Source organism: Mustela lutreola, chromosome 9 (genome assembly GCF_030435805.1).
Source record: "Mustela lutreola isolate mMusLut2 chromosome 9, mMusLut2.pri, whole genome shotgun sequence".
NCBI lineage: Eukaryota > Metazoa > Chordata > Mammalia > Carnivora > Mustelidae > Mustela > Mustela lutreola.
In genome coordinates this window covers 124,248,307-124,264,498 of record NC_081298.1, presented here as the reverse complement: position 1 = coordinate 124,264,498, position 16,192 = coordinate 124,248,307, and the positions used below count along the sequence as shown (strand labels likewise).

The window sequence follows — 16,192 nt, the reverse complement described above, 5'->3', positions numbered from 1 at the left end:
TTCAACGAATATTTGCTGTATTTCCAGTTCCTTCAATGAATATTTGCTGTATTTCCAGTTTTGCCATCACAGACAACTCTGCATGGAGGAGAGGGGTTTGGGGGCTGGGGTAACTGGGTGATAGACATTAAAGAGGGCACATGATGTAACAAGCGCTGGGTATTAAATAAGACTGATGAATCACTGACCTCTACCTCTGAAACTAATAATACACTGTATGTTAATTAATTGAATTTTTAAAAAATTCTGCAATGAGCAACTTCTAACATAATACTTTTACAAGTATAGAGGTGCATATGTAGAAAAAAATCATGAAAGTTAACATGCTGGATCAAAGGCTGTAAACATTTTTAAGACATTGTAAATTGCATTCTGTCGAGAGGATACAGCTTATGTTCATACTTAACACTCTTAAGACAATATATGAGATGCTTGTTTCCCATGTGCTCATCACAAGTTGCTTTTTCTATGGATCAGGTTTCTAATATATTCGTAGTTAATAGAAATTTTAGAAATTTTGTTACTAGAAATGTTTGCTTTTTATTGGCTAATAAATAAGGGTAGAAATGAAAAGAGGACAGTATTTTGAAACCGTATGCAAAAAGGCGGAGTTGTAGAATAGAAAAAACCTCTTTTGTCTGTTTTACTTTTTAGCCCGCTGATATCTGGGTATCTTTTCCCTCCCGAATTTAGGAAATTGAATGTGTTTCTTTCTTTATACTCTGATCTAGGGCAAAGTGGAGATGGCAGGACCCATCTGAATGACAAGTATGGCTATTGACTGCTTCAGAATCCTAAAAGAAGACCTTGTGGACCATGTGACATGGGATATGTAGGGTCCTATATCAAGTTGAATGTCCAGAGAAGGAGTTCAGGTGACCTTTTGTAAAATCTGGTGACTGGCCTTTTCTTTCATGGCTCCCTAAATTTATCTACTCATCTGATTCTCTTGAATTTGGCATTTATTTTTTAAAGTGTTTGTGTTTGTATGTAAAAAGAAACGACACAGTTTGAGAATGGGTAAAGTGAGAGACATAACCCTATTAAAAGAGAAGGTGAAGATGTGTCATGTTTGCTTAAGACCACGATGTCTTTCATTAAGTTTTAGGAACTGTGCTTCTCCTGAGGAATGGGGTGCTTCTGGCAGTTAGACTCTAGACTTCACTGATATGGCCTTCTCAAATAAGTGGTGAAATATGAGGTCACGCCACAGTGTGGCTCTGGGTGTCCCCTGTCATTCCTGGAACTAAAAGTAGATACAGAATGGGGCTTCCTACTCCCTCTTAGTATAACCTTGTGCCAGGTTTGATAACAGACCCTGATTTATCAGGACACAGGTCAGGATCATAGTATACCTTGTGCACTCAGGCATCAGTCCTGATAAAAACTCAGTCCTTTCAATGTCCTGGACTCTGACCAGTCAGATTAGTCACTCCTTCTCCTGTGGAAAGGTGCAAATAGGGTCATAGAATGAAAAGTTGGAAGTGTTTTGCCCAGTGTGGGGCTTCTCACTTCTGTGGAGAGGAGACTAAAAGGTTTTCCTCCCTGGAAACACAAAGAAATGCGAGAAGTTGTCTTATATCCCACAGTGCACCCTCTTCCTCCGCAAACATTAATGAACGCCTCACTCCGCAGGGAATGAAGGCCTAAGAGTGGTGAGTTTGTGGATTAGGCTGGAGGCAGACCCAGTGAGCAGGCAGGAGAAACGCTGTGGCCTAGCAAGAGAGTGGATGAGGGTGATGTTTTCATTTTTTTATATACGGTATATATATATATATATATTTTTTTCCTTCATTATATAGCATGCATGAAGTAGGCAGGGAACAGTAATGAGTAACTCCAATTACCCAGACAGATGTGGGAAGTCTGGTCTGCTGAAAGCGATGCCTTTCATTTCTCAAAAAACAATGCCAATATTGGCATTATGAGAAACTACTATTTTGAGCTTCATTTAGACCAGCGGGGAAGAACTTGATGTAAGAAGTGACAGGAATCTGGGGGCAGAGTGACCATGCCATCTTGGTTTGAAACTGCAAAGGTCCAAGCCATGTCCGTGGCCTTCAAAGGTGAAACTCTTTATTCAAACAAAATCGTATGTGGGATCCTGAGGTTGAACAGGTAAAAATATATCTACTGTGGTTTAAATGTGGGCACAGAAGTGGGCTCGATAGATACATCCCTGCATGCATCCTCTCCATCTCCCCTCGTGGCATTCCTTAGGAATCCTAATTTAGGAAGGCAGATTTCTAAGTGTTCTGGAGACACTTCCCCCCCCCCCCCCGAAAGCAAATAGGACTCCACATGACAAAATAAAATAGATGTCACTTGTATAATTAACATCAGTGGTTGGTGGCCTTGATTGAAAAGACGTGTGCCGGAGTCTTAGCTCCCTTTACCAAATAGGAGACTTTGAGGACATGACTTAAATCCCCAGAGCCTCAGTTTTGTCTTGTGTGAAGAAGGGACAGTAATGCTTCCTGCTCTTTGAACCTCAGATTTGTTCTAAGGATCGAATGAGATAGTGTAGAGGGATGTGCTATAATAGGGCTTTGAGGGCATTAGTAGTTGTCCCTCACTACAAACAGGAGACAGATCCTGACCTGTGGGGCTGCCCCTCATTCGTGAGGCAGGAGATGGGATGAAATCAGTGGTTCTCAACTATGGCTCTGATGTGATCCCTTTTAAGAGGTATTCTGGGTGAGATTTTTTTTTTTTTTTTTTAAGATTTTATTTATTTGACACAGAGAGAGAGAGAGATCACAAGTAGGCAGAGAAGCAGGCAGAGAAAGAGAGAGGGAAGCAGGCTCCCTGCTGAGCAGAGAGCCCGACTCGGGGCTCAATCCCAGGACCCTGGGATCATGACCCGAACCGAAGGCAGAGGCTTTAACCCACTGAGCCACCCAGGTGCCCCCATTCAAGGTGATTTTAATGTGCAGCCCAACCTATACAGTGTGGTCAGCAAACCTTCTCCGTTACTGGCCAGGGACGCCAGGCTTTGCAAGCCCTGCAGTCCCTATCACAGCGACCCTACTGTGCCACTGGGGGGGCAAATGGCATAGGCAGTACACAAATGGATGAGTGGGGCTGTGTTCCAGTAAATATTCCTAAAAACAGGTGGCAGGCTTGATTTGGCCTGCAGGGTATCATTGGCCAACCCCTGCTCTAAGCTAATTCATCTTCAGGGTCCCATCTGGCTCAAGGTGTTTACAAGAACTTTAAGAAGTACTGTGTGCCTCAGTTAATGGATGTTTGAAAAGTTTCTATTCAAAAGGCTAATTATCCCCTCCTAGACAGGGAGGTTGCAGTTTTATGTTACCAGAAATCAAGGTAATCCAGTTTTCTTTTCACAGAAAAGTAAGGTTTTTAGTCATTATCAAAAATACTGTTATAGCAAGAACACAGTCGGTTAACTAAAAGCAGGGTATCCCTGGTCAGCGGTCTTGGTCTCCCCAGGAGTTCTGTATCACCTCTGCCTTTATATGTGTTAGTGATGGTGAAGGATCAGATTTGGGTTTTTAAAAATCCTGGAAGTTACAGGGTGGAGGAAGGAGGGACGAGGACAAGAGGATGCAGGAAGCCAGGTTAGAAGTCTGCTACAGAGTCCGGGTGAGAGATTGTGGCGGCTTGCACTAAGTAGAGATCGAGATGCAAGAGGTACATGGGTCCTAGCAGTATCTTGAAAAGTGGAACGGCTGAGACTGAGTGATGGGTCGGTGGGAGGAGGGGGTAGAGAAGAAAAGTTCTCAGAGGAGAATAAAAGTTCAGTTTGGGACAAGTAGAGCTTGATGTCCCACTGAGACATCTAAATAAAGGTGTAAGGAAAGCAGGTGGATACAGGAGTCTGGATCGAAGGAGAGAAGGCTGGTGAGCAGTTGCTGTCTTCCACCATGTGAGCCTAGGAGTCCGGGCACAGTGGGTGAGGGGTTAAAGACCAGGAGGCAAGCAGGAAGTTTGCAGGCCAAGTCTTAGATAGCTGATTGCCCTTTCTTTGGTTTGAGGGGCACTTTTTTTGGTATGGGTACTCATTTATTGGAGAAAAAAGGTAAAAAGTAGGTGTCACAGTGAGCAGCGTTCTAGAGAGAGAAAGTCAAGGATAAATATTTAACATTACAAGTCTCTTTGTCTGCTTTAGGAAATTTCTAAGGAGTTTGCATAGTGTCTGGTACATTTAAATGTTGAGTGCCTGCCTTAAGCATCTTCCCTGAAATTGCTGCAGTCTAGGATAGGAATTACGAAGCCTCATTGTCTCCTTGTAACCCAAGCCTTTACCAGTTACCACTTCATTGGAACTGGATGGAGTTAGCTCTTTTGGGAAATATGACACAATTCCCAACAAACTTTGAGGCTATTAGCCACCGCCTGGGCATCTGTTGCTTTACCACTGAAAAGCTGCCACCTTCCGGATAGGGTGTGACAAAGTAGCCAGCAGCTGTGGCTGGCTTCCTGAAAGTGGGGACCAGAGGAAAGCTTGCCAGCCCAGCCCTGAGGTAGTCAAAAGCAGGAATCCAAGCCCCTGGCGGGGAGACTGTGTTCCCATACAGGGTTGGTCCAGCCCTGTTTGGACCCAACCAGGTTGGACAGACTGCTGGGAAATGACATAAAACTCTCCCTGACCTTTGGGAAGTGGGTCACAGCATTAAACTCCCGTGGTCTCTTCTGTGACAGGCTGCTCTTTGATCCTGAGATTCCTCACTTGATGTGAACAATTTTCCAGATTTCTTCTCTCGCCTCAGAGTAGTCTTTGCCCTGCTTTGTTTGGCCTTAGAGGTTTGGCACATCCATAATCCAGGGTGGGATTGAGGCTTCCATCCTGTGCGAGACCGGAAGTTTCCCTTCCCCCAGTAAGAGGAGGTGGGTTGGAGGGTTCAGCATGGGAGGGAACAGTGGTTCCCACCAAAGGTAGCTCCATTCTCTTCATCCCCCAAGTCAGTCTTAACAATTTCCGTGTGTAAAGTTTTAGGATTCATCTCTTTGCTTGCCCACTGCCCTGACCCAAGCTCCCCTCACCGCATGACTCTTTACAGAGCTCCCTTCCTCTTGTCTCTGCCTCATCATGCTCTCCTCCACACATCTGAATTCTCCCTGAGCAGGATTCTGTGCTCTGAAATCTGGAAGGTTCTTCAGTATCCAAAGGGTGAGGTCTAAGTTCATTTGAGGCTTTAAAATCCAATCCTTGATTATAGGGTTCCTGTAATTTATGATCATCATATACCCCATATGCCCTTGTCTTTTCTTTCTGCCACCTCACCAGGTGTACCCGGTACTCTACTAATAATAGATTCTTTCCCCAAACACATTTTTTGCTTTTATTTCTTCCTCTAATTTCTATCAAGCTTTGCTGTACATGATCTTAAGCCTCGGTTTCCTGGTCTGTCAAATAGAGAAAATAATGCCTCATAGTATTATGGAGATTAAATAATAGATACCTACAAAACCCTTAGCTGTGCTTGATATATAATCAGCTCCCCCCAAATGTAGCTATTATTAGTATCACTGTGGTCTTCCTTGTTCACATCTGCTCATGTCTGTCATTTTTTTCAAAGTCCAGCTTGAGTCTCACTACCTTCAGAAAACCCTGATTCCCATGGTCATCATGAATCTCTCCTTCCCCACCAGTCTTGTAGCATTTTGTGTTTTACCTCTCTGGTGGCCCTTACTCCTCGGCCCTATGTCCGTTAATTATATGTATGCTTCAGTTAGTTACATTTGTAAACTTTGTGAGTTCTTTTTTTTTTTTTTTTTTTTTTTAAAGATTTTATTTATTTGTCAGAGAGAGCAAGCGAGAGCGAGCACAGGCAGACAGAGTGGAAGGCAGAGTCAGACGGAGAAGCAGGCTCCCTGCGGAGCAAGGAGCCCGATATGGGACTCGATCCCAGGACGCTGGGATCATGACCTGAGCCGAAGGCAGCCGCTCAACCAACTGAGCCACCCAGGCGCCCCAACTTTGTGAGTTCTTGAGGATAGGAATTATGTATCTTATTTTGTACGCCACCCTTAACCTGTATCACTTACCAGTTCACAAAATGAGGACTCTGTTTATTGTTGCTTTAAATGAGTGGGTGTTGGAAGTTCTGGTCCTGGCCCTTTCTACTCTTGGGACTTCCGGGCAGAGAAGGAATACCTCAGGGCTGCCTTCGTTTGCTTGATCTTGCTCCAGACAAACTGGACAATCCAGGAACTGACCATTTGTGTAGGGTTAATGCAGAGGGCCTGGATTCCTGTCCTGCTTGGGGCAAAACCAGGCAGAACTACCCCTTCCCGTCAGAAAGCTCTGGATTCCAGCAGCTGGCTTTAATTTGGGCTTTAATTCCTCTGCTGGCCCTGGAAAATCTTCATCTTGAGGGTTGGCTCTGGTTTCCTGAGGCTGTCACGCACACCCCTTCAAAAGTCAATGCAGCGGTGTGAGAGAATGGCCACAAGAGGACAGTAGAGACCCATTACTATGCAGTCAATTTGTGCGCTGGGCTGAAAGCAAGAAGAAAATGTTTGAAAGCAGAAGAAAGAGTACAAATCAGAGAAAAAAATAAAAATTCTGAAAGAGTTAGAGGCAGCAAGCTGGTTTGGCTCACCAGTGTCTTCCTGGGCCCAAGACCTGAGAGCAGCAAGTTAGTCAGGGATGCTGGTAACCCCCAAATGGTGCTCCTTAAATCTCTTCCCAACTTGTTGTTGCTGGTGCTTCATTTTACCTTGAGAAAGTAATTCTCTAGTAGTAATGCAAATATTCTGTGGAGGAGTTTGGGCACTGCCTATCTAGTACTTACACACTATATTACAGCTTTATGGTTTTTTTTTTTTTTTTTTTTTTTTTTTTAAAGATTTTTTTATTTATTAATTTGACAGAGAGAAATCACAAGTAGATGGAGAGGCAGCCAGAGAGAGAGAGGGAAGCAGGCTTTATGGTTTTTTACAGAGAATTTTTCACACTTGTTTCTCCCCATCTTTATTGAGGTGTAATTGACAAAAATTGCATATAATTAAGATACACAACTTGATATTTTGATATATCATGCCCATTAAAAAAATCTGAATCTCCTTTTCGTCTTAAAAGGTAATAAGAAGAGATGTCATCTTGCCACATTCGTGGTGGAACCGAGTCTAGAGTTTCTCTGATCCCAGATATTTTGCTTATTCTTTGTAGCTTTCCGTTACTGATGTTTGTCAGCTCTTGAGTTTTTTTTTTTTTTTTTAAGATTTTTTATTTATTTATTCGACAGAGAGAGATCACAAGTAGGCAGAGAGGCAGGCAGAGAGAGAGAGGAGGAAGCAGGCTCTCTGCTCAGCAGGGAGCCTGATGCGGGACTCGATCCCAGGACCCTGAGATCATGACCTGAGCCGAAGGCAGCAGCTTAACCCACTGAGCCACCCAGGCGCCCTGCTCTTGAGTTTTTAAGAGCAGGGACTACATCTGATTCATCTATGTCTCTGAATGGTGTCCCCTTTAATTTTTAGGACTGTGACTGCGTGTGTGGTATAAGGCCCCGCCCTGTGGGAGGTGACTTCCATGATCTCTCCCTTACCCTCCCTGATTCAGGAACTTTTGATTTTGAGGCCCTAAAAACAGCAGTGGTTTCCCCAAGCATTGCCACTGGCTGGCCATTTCTACAAAGGCAGCCACTGGCTGCCAGTCTGTGAAGAACCATCCTTAGTAATGTGGACTTGATATAGGACAGCTGGACAGTTTCTCAAAGAGTGCACTGGATCCCTGGTGTTATGAGAGTTACTTTAATGAAGGAAGATGAAAATGTTTAATTTTAGTAGTTGCACATATATTACTTAGACATATATATATAGATGCATAAGTATTATTGCTTAGAATGAAGTCAATTTTTAAAGTGAGTTTATTTAAAGAAAAGTATTAAGTAAACAGTAGTATGGTGGTGTGCAATAGCCAAAGACCATGAAGCAGGTGTACCAGTGATTCAGGTTCAAGGAATTGCTGTGAGATGGGAAGATGTAACTAGAGTCACAAAATTCATTTCAAGTCTGGCTCTGTGACCCTCAAGCCATGTAGCCTTGATTAAGTTGCTGGCCCTAAATGAGCTTCGGTTTTCTCATCTGCACAGTCAGAAAAGAATTCTTGCTCTACTTCCCTCAAATGAGAACAAATTAGAGCACACTGACACCTGGGAAACCCCTGTGCAATTTTCCAGTGCTGCTAATATCCCAATTCCCTGTCTTACTGAGGTTTATCTAGGAACTTTTGTCTTTCTCTCTCTCTTTCTTTAATATTTACTTATTTATTTGGGAGAGAGAGCCTGAGTGCACGAGGTGAGGAAGGAACAGAAGGCAAGAATCTTAAGCAGAGTCCCTGCTGAATGTTGAGTCCAGCCACTGGGGCTCCCTCAGTCCCACAACCCCTAGATCATGACCCCAACTGAAATCAAGAGTCAGACGCTTAACTGACTGAGGCACCCAGGCACCCCCAGGACTTTCTCTTCACTGCTGCAGAGGATTCCTCCTAATTAGCATTCATGGATTTCAAGGACCTTGTTCAGTTCAGTTAGTTGTCCACACCTAGGTCTGCCATTGGGAGGAAGGAGTTGCTGGAGAAACCTGGAATCAGGGCAGGAACAAGTCCCAACACATGTCACTGTTTGCTTTGTCATCCTGATTCAGTGACCTCATACAAGGAAGGGAGGGAGCAGAAGGAGCTGTTCTCTTCCAGATACCTAAGGAGGCTTCTGACATCTACTGTTTTCCTTGGCATGAAAGGAGCAGGCGTCGGGCTGTGATTTTTAAGGTCTGAGCTAATCTTGGAAGTGAAGGAGAACAGCACCTCCCATAGCTGGCCAGACTCCGCTTCTTGGGGAGCTGCCTGGAGTAAAAGGGCAGAAGAGGAGTCACCCCCAGGGCCAGGAAGGATCATCATCCTCACACATTCATACAGTCACTGAATACTTTCTGACTACCTACTATGTACCAGGCCTTTTGGGGAAATGAGGCAGCCAGGTGTGTCAAAGGGCTGCATGGGATCTTAGAGTCACGTTTTTAGCACAGAAATCCTTTTGTCATCCTTACCCCATCCCTTCTCCCACCCTAGACTTAATTAAGGTTTCAATAAATTATGTTGTCACCCAAAAAACTGCATTTATTAATTATTTACTTCTGAGTTTTTGGTCATGAATAATTTATGCAACCGCAAGTGAATGTTTTTGATCAACACAAGGTCATAACCAGCATTACCACACCGAGTAAACAAAAGCAAAGTAATCAGCATTTTAGCTATCCTGTTTATCCTAGTTGAGCTCTTTAAATTTTGGAAAGTGGCTGGCCGACTACCTGGGGAGTCTGTTTTAGAGATGGTGACCATAACCACTGGGTTTTGAAGGATAAGCAAGAGTTCATAAGCAGAGAGAAAGAGGGCGCTGCAGGCAGAGGGGCCAGAAGAGTCCCACATTGCTGCAGTATGTGCCCCCTCTACCCTTGGGCTGTGACGCGAACTTAGTGGGTTGAAGCTGGATTGTGGAATGGAGCTAATGAGGGTGGAGATGAGAATTGGAAATCTTATGGTCAAATGTTCTAGTCTGTCCACATCATGGTCCTGGAGAAACTGAGGCAGGAAATCCCACTAGAATCCCTTTGGTTCCCAAGGGCTGAACGGAAAAAGACAGCAAAGGACACGCCAAAACTCTGCCTCCGAACTGGCCTGAAACCTGTCTCCCACCCTGGCTGCCCCGCCCCTTAGCTCCAATAGCAGACCATTTTTCTGTGACTTTTTGGCTCATCTCATAAATGTTCCAGAGTCAGAACAGACTGTGCCATGGCTGAAACAAACTTGTTGAACAAATAAACAAGGCAGGCAGCAGGGCTGGGGAAGGCACCAGACATGGGTCCCCAACCCAGGCCATGAGTTCTGGTAAGTCTGTCCTGAGACTGGGCTTCTGCTTCTTCCTTCCAACATGAGAGGTGGGAGCATGAGATTTTTGGGGTCCCTTCCAGCTCTGTGATCTAGGCAGATTGCCCACACAGGGGTAAGTGGCCAAGCTTCAAGTTCAAAAGAAACCTTTCTGCTACGTGGTACAGCTAAGGGCTGGGAGAGGGGAGATATTCCCATGGCAGATACTAAAACCAAGGGATACCCATTTCCTTGTTCACTCAGCAAACACTTAACAGAGTGTCCAGTCTTTGCTAGGTGCTCTGCTGCCCCTTCCTTCAAGGAGCATTCAAGGAATTCTAAATGCTCTAGCAGAGGAGGGTATGTCACAGATCCTTGCACGCACTGAGTTGGTCCCCACCTCAGGGCCTTTGCTCTTGCTGATCCCACCATCTAGAATGCCAACCTCTCCCTCCTTGTTCCTTGTCTTGGCTTAAATGTTGTTTCCTCAGTAAGGCTTTCCCTGACCACCGTATACTTGGTAGGGTTCCCCAGCTCTCCTGCCACACTGCATTACTCTCAGAATTTTTGGTAGTTTGTAGTTCTACATCTGCCTGTTCATTTAGTTATTTACCACCATTTTGACTATAGTTTAGGTAGCATGAGGGCAAGAATTCTGTTTGTATTGATCACTTCTGGACCCTTAACAGCATATACTTGTAGAATATGAGAAAAATATGTTGGCTATTTTTCATGGACTACCTCATTTAATCCCTTGACAACCCTAAGAGAGAGATGTTATTATGTACATTTTGCAGTGAAGGGACGGAGCCTAGGGATGGTAAGTATCTTGTAGTTCACAGGGCTGGGTTTGAACCTCATCTCAAAGAGTCAGGGCTCTTTCACTTCACCACACAAGGCTCTGTGCCTGGCACCCCTGACTGACTTTTTCTTCTTTTTTACTTTTTATTTTGAAATAATTTCAACTGACCAAAAAGCTACAACACTAGTACAAAGAACTCCTGTATACTCTTTACTCAAGTTCACCAGATGCGAGCATTTTGCTGTATTTGTTTTAATATTCTGTCTTCTCCTAGCTTGTGTTTTTCCATGTTTATACCGATTTTCTTGTTTTGGATGATATTAGAGTAAATTGCAGACGTTATACATCTCTGCCCTTAAATACTTCTGTGTGAATTTCTCAAGAACAAGGATATTCTTTTATACAATGTCAAAATCGGAATTTACATCAGTATGATACCACTATTTAATATACAATCCATACTAAATTTATCCAGTTGTTCCAATAATGTTCTTTATAATGATACTTCTTTTTTTTTTAAAGATTTTATTTATTTATTTGACAGAGATCACAAGTAGGCAGAGAGGCAGGCAGAGAGAGAGAGAGGGAAGCAGGCTCCCTGCTGAGCAGAGAACCCAATGCGGGACTCGATCCCAGGACCCTGAGATCATGACCTGAGCCCAAGGCAGTGGCTTAACCCAGTGGCTTAATCATTATAGGGCGCTTAACTCAGGCGCCCTATAATGATACTTCTTTAGTCCAGGATCCAACCCAGGATCATACATTCCTTTTAACTATTATATCCCTTTCGTTTTTTATTCAGAACAGTTCTTCACCCTTTCTTTCTCCTCCATGACATTGATATTTTTCCAGAGTAGAAGCCAGTCGTTTTGTAAAATGTTTTCTCAGTTTGATCTAGTCTGATTCTGCTCATGATTAGATACCGGTTAGGTTTTTGTGGACAGGAGTCCCAGAAATGATGCTGTGTCCTTCTTAGTGCATCCTCTCAGAAACCCCAGGCTGTCTGCTTGTTCTAGTATTGGGGAGATTAGCTTCAAACACTTGGCTAAGGAAGTGTCTGCCAGGTTTCTCTACCATAAAGTTACTGTTTTTCTCCCTGTATAATTTTTTCCTATGTAAAGCCACATATGCTATATGTCAATTAATTGAGTTTAAATTAAAAAACAGGGGCACCTGGATGGCTCAGTGGGTTAAGCCTCCACCTAAGGCTCAGGTTGTGATCTCAGGGTCCTGGGTTCGAGCCCCGCATCGGGCTCTCTGCTCAGCAGGGAGCCTGCTTCTCCTTCTCTCTCTGCCTGCCTCTCTGCCTACTTGTGATCTCTCTGTCAAATAAATAAATAAAATCTTAAAAAAAATTTTTTTTACATAGAATGGCTGCATCAGCTTGCATTCTCACCAGCAGTGTAAGAGGGTTCCCTTTTCTCTACATCCTTGCCAACTTCTGGCATTTCTTGACTTCTTATTTTGGCCATTCTGACAGGTGTAAAGGGGTATCTCATTGTGGTTTTGATTTGTATTTCCCTGATGCCAAGTGATATTGAGCATTTTTTCATGCGTCTCTTGGCCATTTGTATTTTTTTATAATATTTTATTTATTTGACAGAGAGAGAACGAGAGGGAGAGAGAGCGAGTCCACACAAGCAGGGGGAGGGGCAGAGGCAGAAGGAGAAGCGGGCTGCCTGCTGAGCAAGGAGCCTGGTGCAGGACTGGATTCCAGGACCCTGGGATCATGACTTGGGCCAAAGGCAGACACTTCACCGACAGAGCCACCCAGGCATCTCAGTGCTTTGGAGAAATGTCTGTTCATGTCTTCTGCCCATTTCTTGTTTGGATTATTTGATCTTTGGGGGTTGAGTTTGATAAGTTCTTTATAGATTTTGGATACTAGCCCTTTATGTGATATGACATTTGCAAATATCTTCTCCCATTCTCTTGGTTGTCTTTTGGCTTTATTGACTGTTTCCTTTTCTGTGCAAAAGCTTTTTATCTTGATGAAGTCCCAATAGATCATTTTTGCCTTTGTTTTCCTTGGCTTTGGAGACGGTTCTAGCAAGAAGTTGCTGCAGCTGAGATCACAGAGGTTGCTGCCTATGTTCTCTTCTAGGATTTTAATGGAATCCTGTCTCACATTTAGGTGTTTCATCCATTTTGAGTTTATTTTTGTGTATGGTATGAGGAAATGGTTTCATTCTCCTGCATGTGGCTGTCCAATTTTCCAAACACCATTTGTTGAAAAGACTGTCTTTTTTCCATTGGATATTTCCTGCTTTGGCGAAGATTATTTGATCATAGAGTTGAGGGTCCATTTTTGGGTTCTCTGTTCTGTTCCATTGATCTGTGTGTCTGTTTTTGTGCCAGTACCATACTGTCTTGAGGACTGCGACTTTGTAATATAGCTTGAAGTCTGGACCTGTGATGCCACCAGCTTTGGTTTTCTTTTTCAACATTCCCCTGGCTATTCAGGGTCTTTTCTGGTTCGTACAAATTTTAGGATTATTTGTCCAACTCTTTGAATCTCCCTTTATAATTAATAAATGATTTAAGGGGATATATTTTAAGCCTGTGAATACTCTGCCCTCACCAACTTTTCCATCTGTTGATGATTCGTGACTGAGTCCATGATTAGTATGGCAGTTGCAAAATGGAGATGTTGGTTCAGATTGTAAGGCTGGTGTCTCTATTTCACGATAATAGGGCAGGATGAAAGGGATGGGGGAGCTGGAGACAACATCTAATTTTGTAAACAGTTGGTTTCTCAAGTGTCTTTGTGGAAAGTAGAAGATGACTGGTATTTACTTTCTAACACTAGGAAAAAAACCTAAAAAATCAGACTGGATTTTATTATTAATTATTTTTATTAACATATAATGTACTTTTTGCCTCAGGGGTACAAGTTTATGAATCATCAGGCTTACACACTTCACAGCACTCACCATATCACATACCCTCCCCAATGTCCATAACTCAGCCACCTTCTCCACACTCCCCCTACTCCCAGCAACCCTCAGTTTGTTTCCTGAGATTAAGAGTCTCTTACAATTTGAGATCAGACTGGATTTTAAATGATAAAAGATGCTACTTCCTAATAGAATAATGATTTCCATTTATGTAGCACTTCCTGAACTCCAAACACCCTGGGAGCCACTTAGCAGACACTGTTTCACCAGTCCTAGTAACAAGCCTGTGAGAGAGAGCATTGTTACCTCCAATTTACGAATGAGGAAGCTAAGGCTCAGAAAGGTTAGGGTATTAGCCTAAAGTCACACAGCTAAAAAGTGGAAGAGTCTAGGTTCTAACTAAGATGTGTCGGGCTGCAGAGCTCTTACTCTTTTTGGTGGGATGGAGCTCTGGGTAATGTCATGACATTCAGTCTCAACACACATTCACAGGGCCGGGTTTTCAGCTAATTCCCAGTTTATGGGTGAGGTTAGCCTCCCAACGTGGATGTTAAAGCCAGGGGTCTGAGTCTTGCAAAGAGGCTGGTGTAGCTGTCTTCTGGCCTCAGCCAGGGGTCCCAGACCGTGTGCAGCTCCTTGGCTGGGAGTGGCCTGAGAGGACCTCCTGGCCTGCTCGGCGGCCATCCCCATTAGGTCAGGTCGTAGAGCCATCCCAGACATGGACTCATCAGTTCCCCTCGCCCTGCATGGCCACATCTGCTGTGCTTAGAAAGGCAGGAAACTGGACTCTGGTACTTCAGAAAGTTTTTCAACAATAAGCTTGATAAGAAGGGGATTTTCCAGTTAACCTTGGAGAATTTCAGTTAACTAATGCCTTATTATATTCTAGTTCTTTGAAATGCAGTAATCTATGTGCAGTATGTTTTTATGGTAAATCTCTTTTTTATTATATGGGAAACTTCATTAACCAGACAATTCAATTAAACAGCATTTCTCCCACTATTTAGGATAAACTGAGGAACCACAGAATTACCAAGTTGAAAAAGCTTTGGGGATCATTTAATAGAATCCTTCAGGTACAGATGAAGAAACTGAGTTCCAAGGTTACCCACCTTGTTACTGACACAACTGTAACTAGAAACCTGTAGTCCAAAATGTTTCTGCCATGTCAAGAATAATTACAAAGCAGGAAACCTTTATGTCCAGGGTTACCTACAGGCTGAATTTAGCCTGCGGCCATGTTTTGTTTGGCTTGCACAATGTTTTAAAAGTTGGGAAATTTCCCATAAAAATCCAGCTTTGTTTCTTTTGAAAAGCTGGAAAATCTAGTTATACCTGGCCCAGTGGCAATGAAAGAGGACCGAGTAGCAGCAACCCCTGTAACTGGGGACATGGGATCTAGATGCCATCTCCCATCACCCTGTCATTGTATACTTGGCCTACCTCACCCATTGCATGACCTGCTGGCCTCTCCAGGCATTGGAATTTGGGTTCTGTGTCTTATGGTGAAGGGCTTTCCTTGTTCAATAAAGATGAGGGCTGCAGTGAGCAAGACCAAAGAGGGGAGACAATGAGGAATCAGAAGCACTTGTATTAAATACCAGGGTGCAACACCAGAGGTCCTGGCTGGTCCTTGGCAAGCTCAGATTGGGAGCTGAGAGTGAGCTCTAGGGTCTTCCCATTTAGGTGAAAAATGTGAAACACTAAATAACAATAGGAGAGGTATTACCTGGCAAGAGAAGATGTACTGGCAAAGTGACTAGAACAGACAAGGTGAGCTAAAGCAGCTCAAATGGTCGAGAAAGCTTTAGTGGAGATGGGTCTTGACTCCCGGGTGAACCTCTTCTAAAAAATGGAGAGACTATGAGTAGAAAAACCAGCCAGGAAGCTACTACAGCCATCAGAGCTGAAAGCTAGGTTTAGGTGAGTGGAGGTGGGAAAGGGAAGGAAGGGTGGATGCCAGGGAGATCCTAAGGGGGGATGGACAGGATTTGGTGCTGGCATGGGGGTGGGCAGAGAGGGCAGAAGAGGCAAAGTTGATGGCATCTTTGTGCCTGGGTGACCAGGGGAATGTCATGCCCCAAACAGAAAAGGGAAGCTGGGAGGGAAAGGTGACTTGTGGGGAAGATGAAGAATTCATTTCCAGGTGACAACAGAGCTTACATGCATGTACTGTCCTAACAGGCAGATGAAACTGGGACTGGAACTCAAGAGAGGTCAGAGCTGGTAGCCTAGAGGTGATAGCTGGCACCACCAGGATCGGTGCCACCAAAAGGCAGAGGGCACAGGATGGGGAATTGATGGCAACATGATGAACCCTGGGAATAGCCACCCTTTAAAATGTGCAGAAGAGGAAGAGAGCCAACAAAGAGAAGGAGCAATCAGAGAGGCGGGAAGAGAGAGCCAAGTTAGGGTATTGCTGTAGGAGCTCAGGAGAAGAAAGCTTGGGAAGAGCCCTCTCTAGTGTCAGAAAACGTGTCCAGAATTCGAGAGAGAGCAGGGACTGACCCAGGGTCCCTGAGCTGGACAATGAGGAGGGCGTCACACTGAGAATGCATATTTAGGAGGTAGAGGTGACTCTGGCAGTCTGGAGACCTCTCACAGGGCTGGGAGGAAGAACTGAGACCATAAGCAGAGTGCACCCTAGGAAACAGGGAA

The 16,192-nt window shown here is 44.0% G+C and overlaps 1 protein-coding gene across 2 annotated transcripts in view; it reads left to right on the top strand.

The window, feature by feature from the left end:
* SLC4A1AP (solute carrier family 4 member 1 adaptor protein) overlaps positions 1-16,192 on the top strand; it is an 89,709-nt gene that overhangs the window by 33,302 nt on the left and 40,215 nt on the right. Inside the window, exon 14 of one of the 2 annotated variants that reach the window (XR_009357422.1) lies at positions 732-875. Coding sequence is in view for 1 of the 2 variants with exons in the window: in XM_059188748.1 (XP_059044731.1) it covers positions 732-781 (50 nt within the window). In the remaining variant the exon portion in view is untranslated. Of the gene's footprint in view, positions 1-731; positions 1,081-16,192 lie in introns of those variants that run through there. The other variant, XM_059188748.1, reaches the window with a different exon arrangement.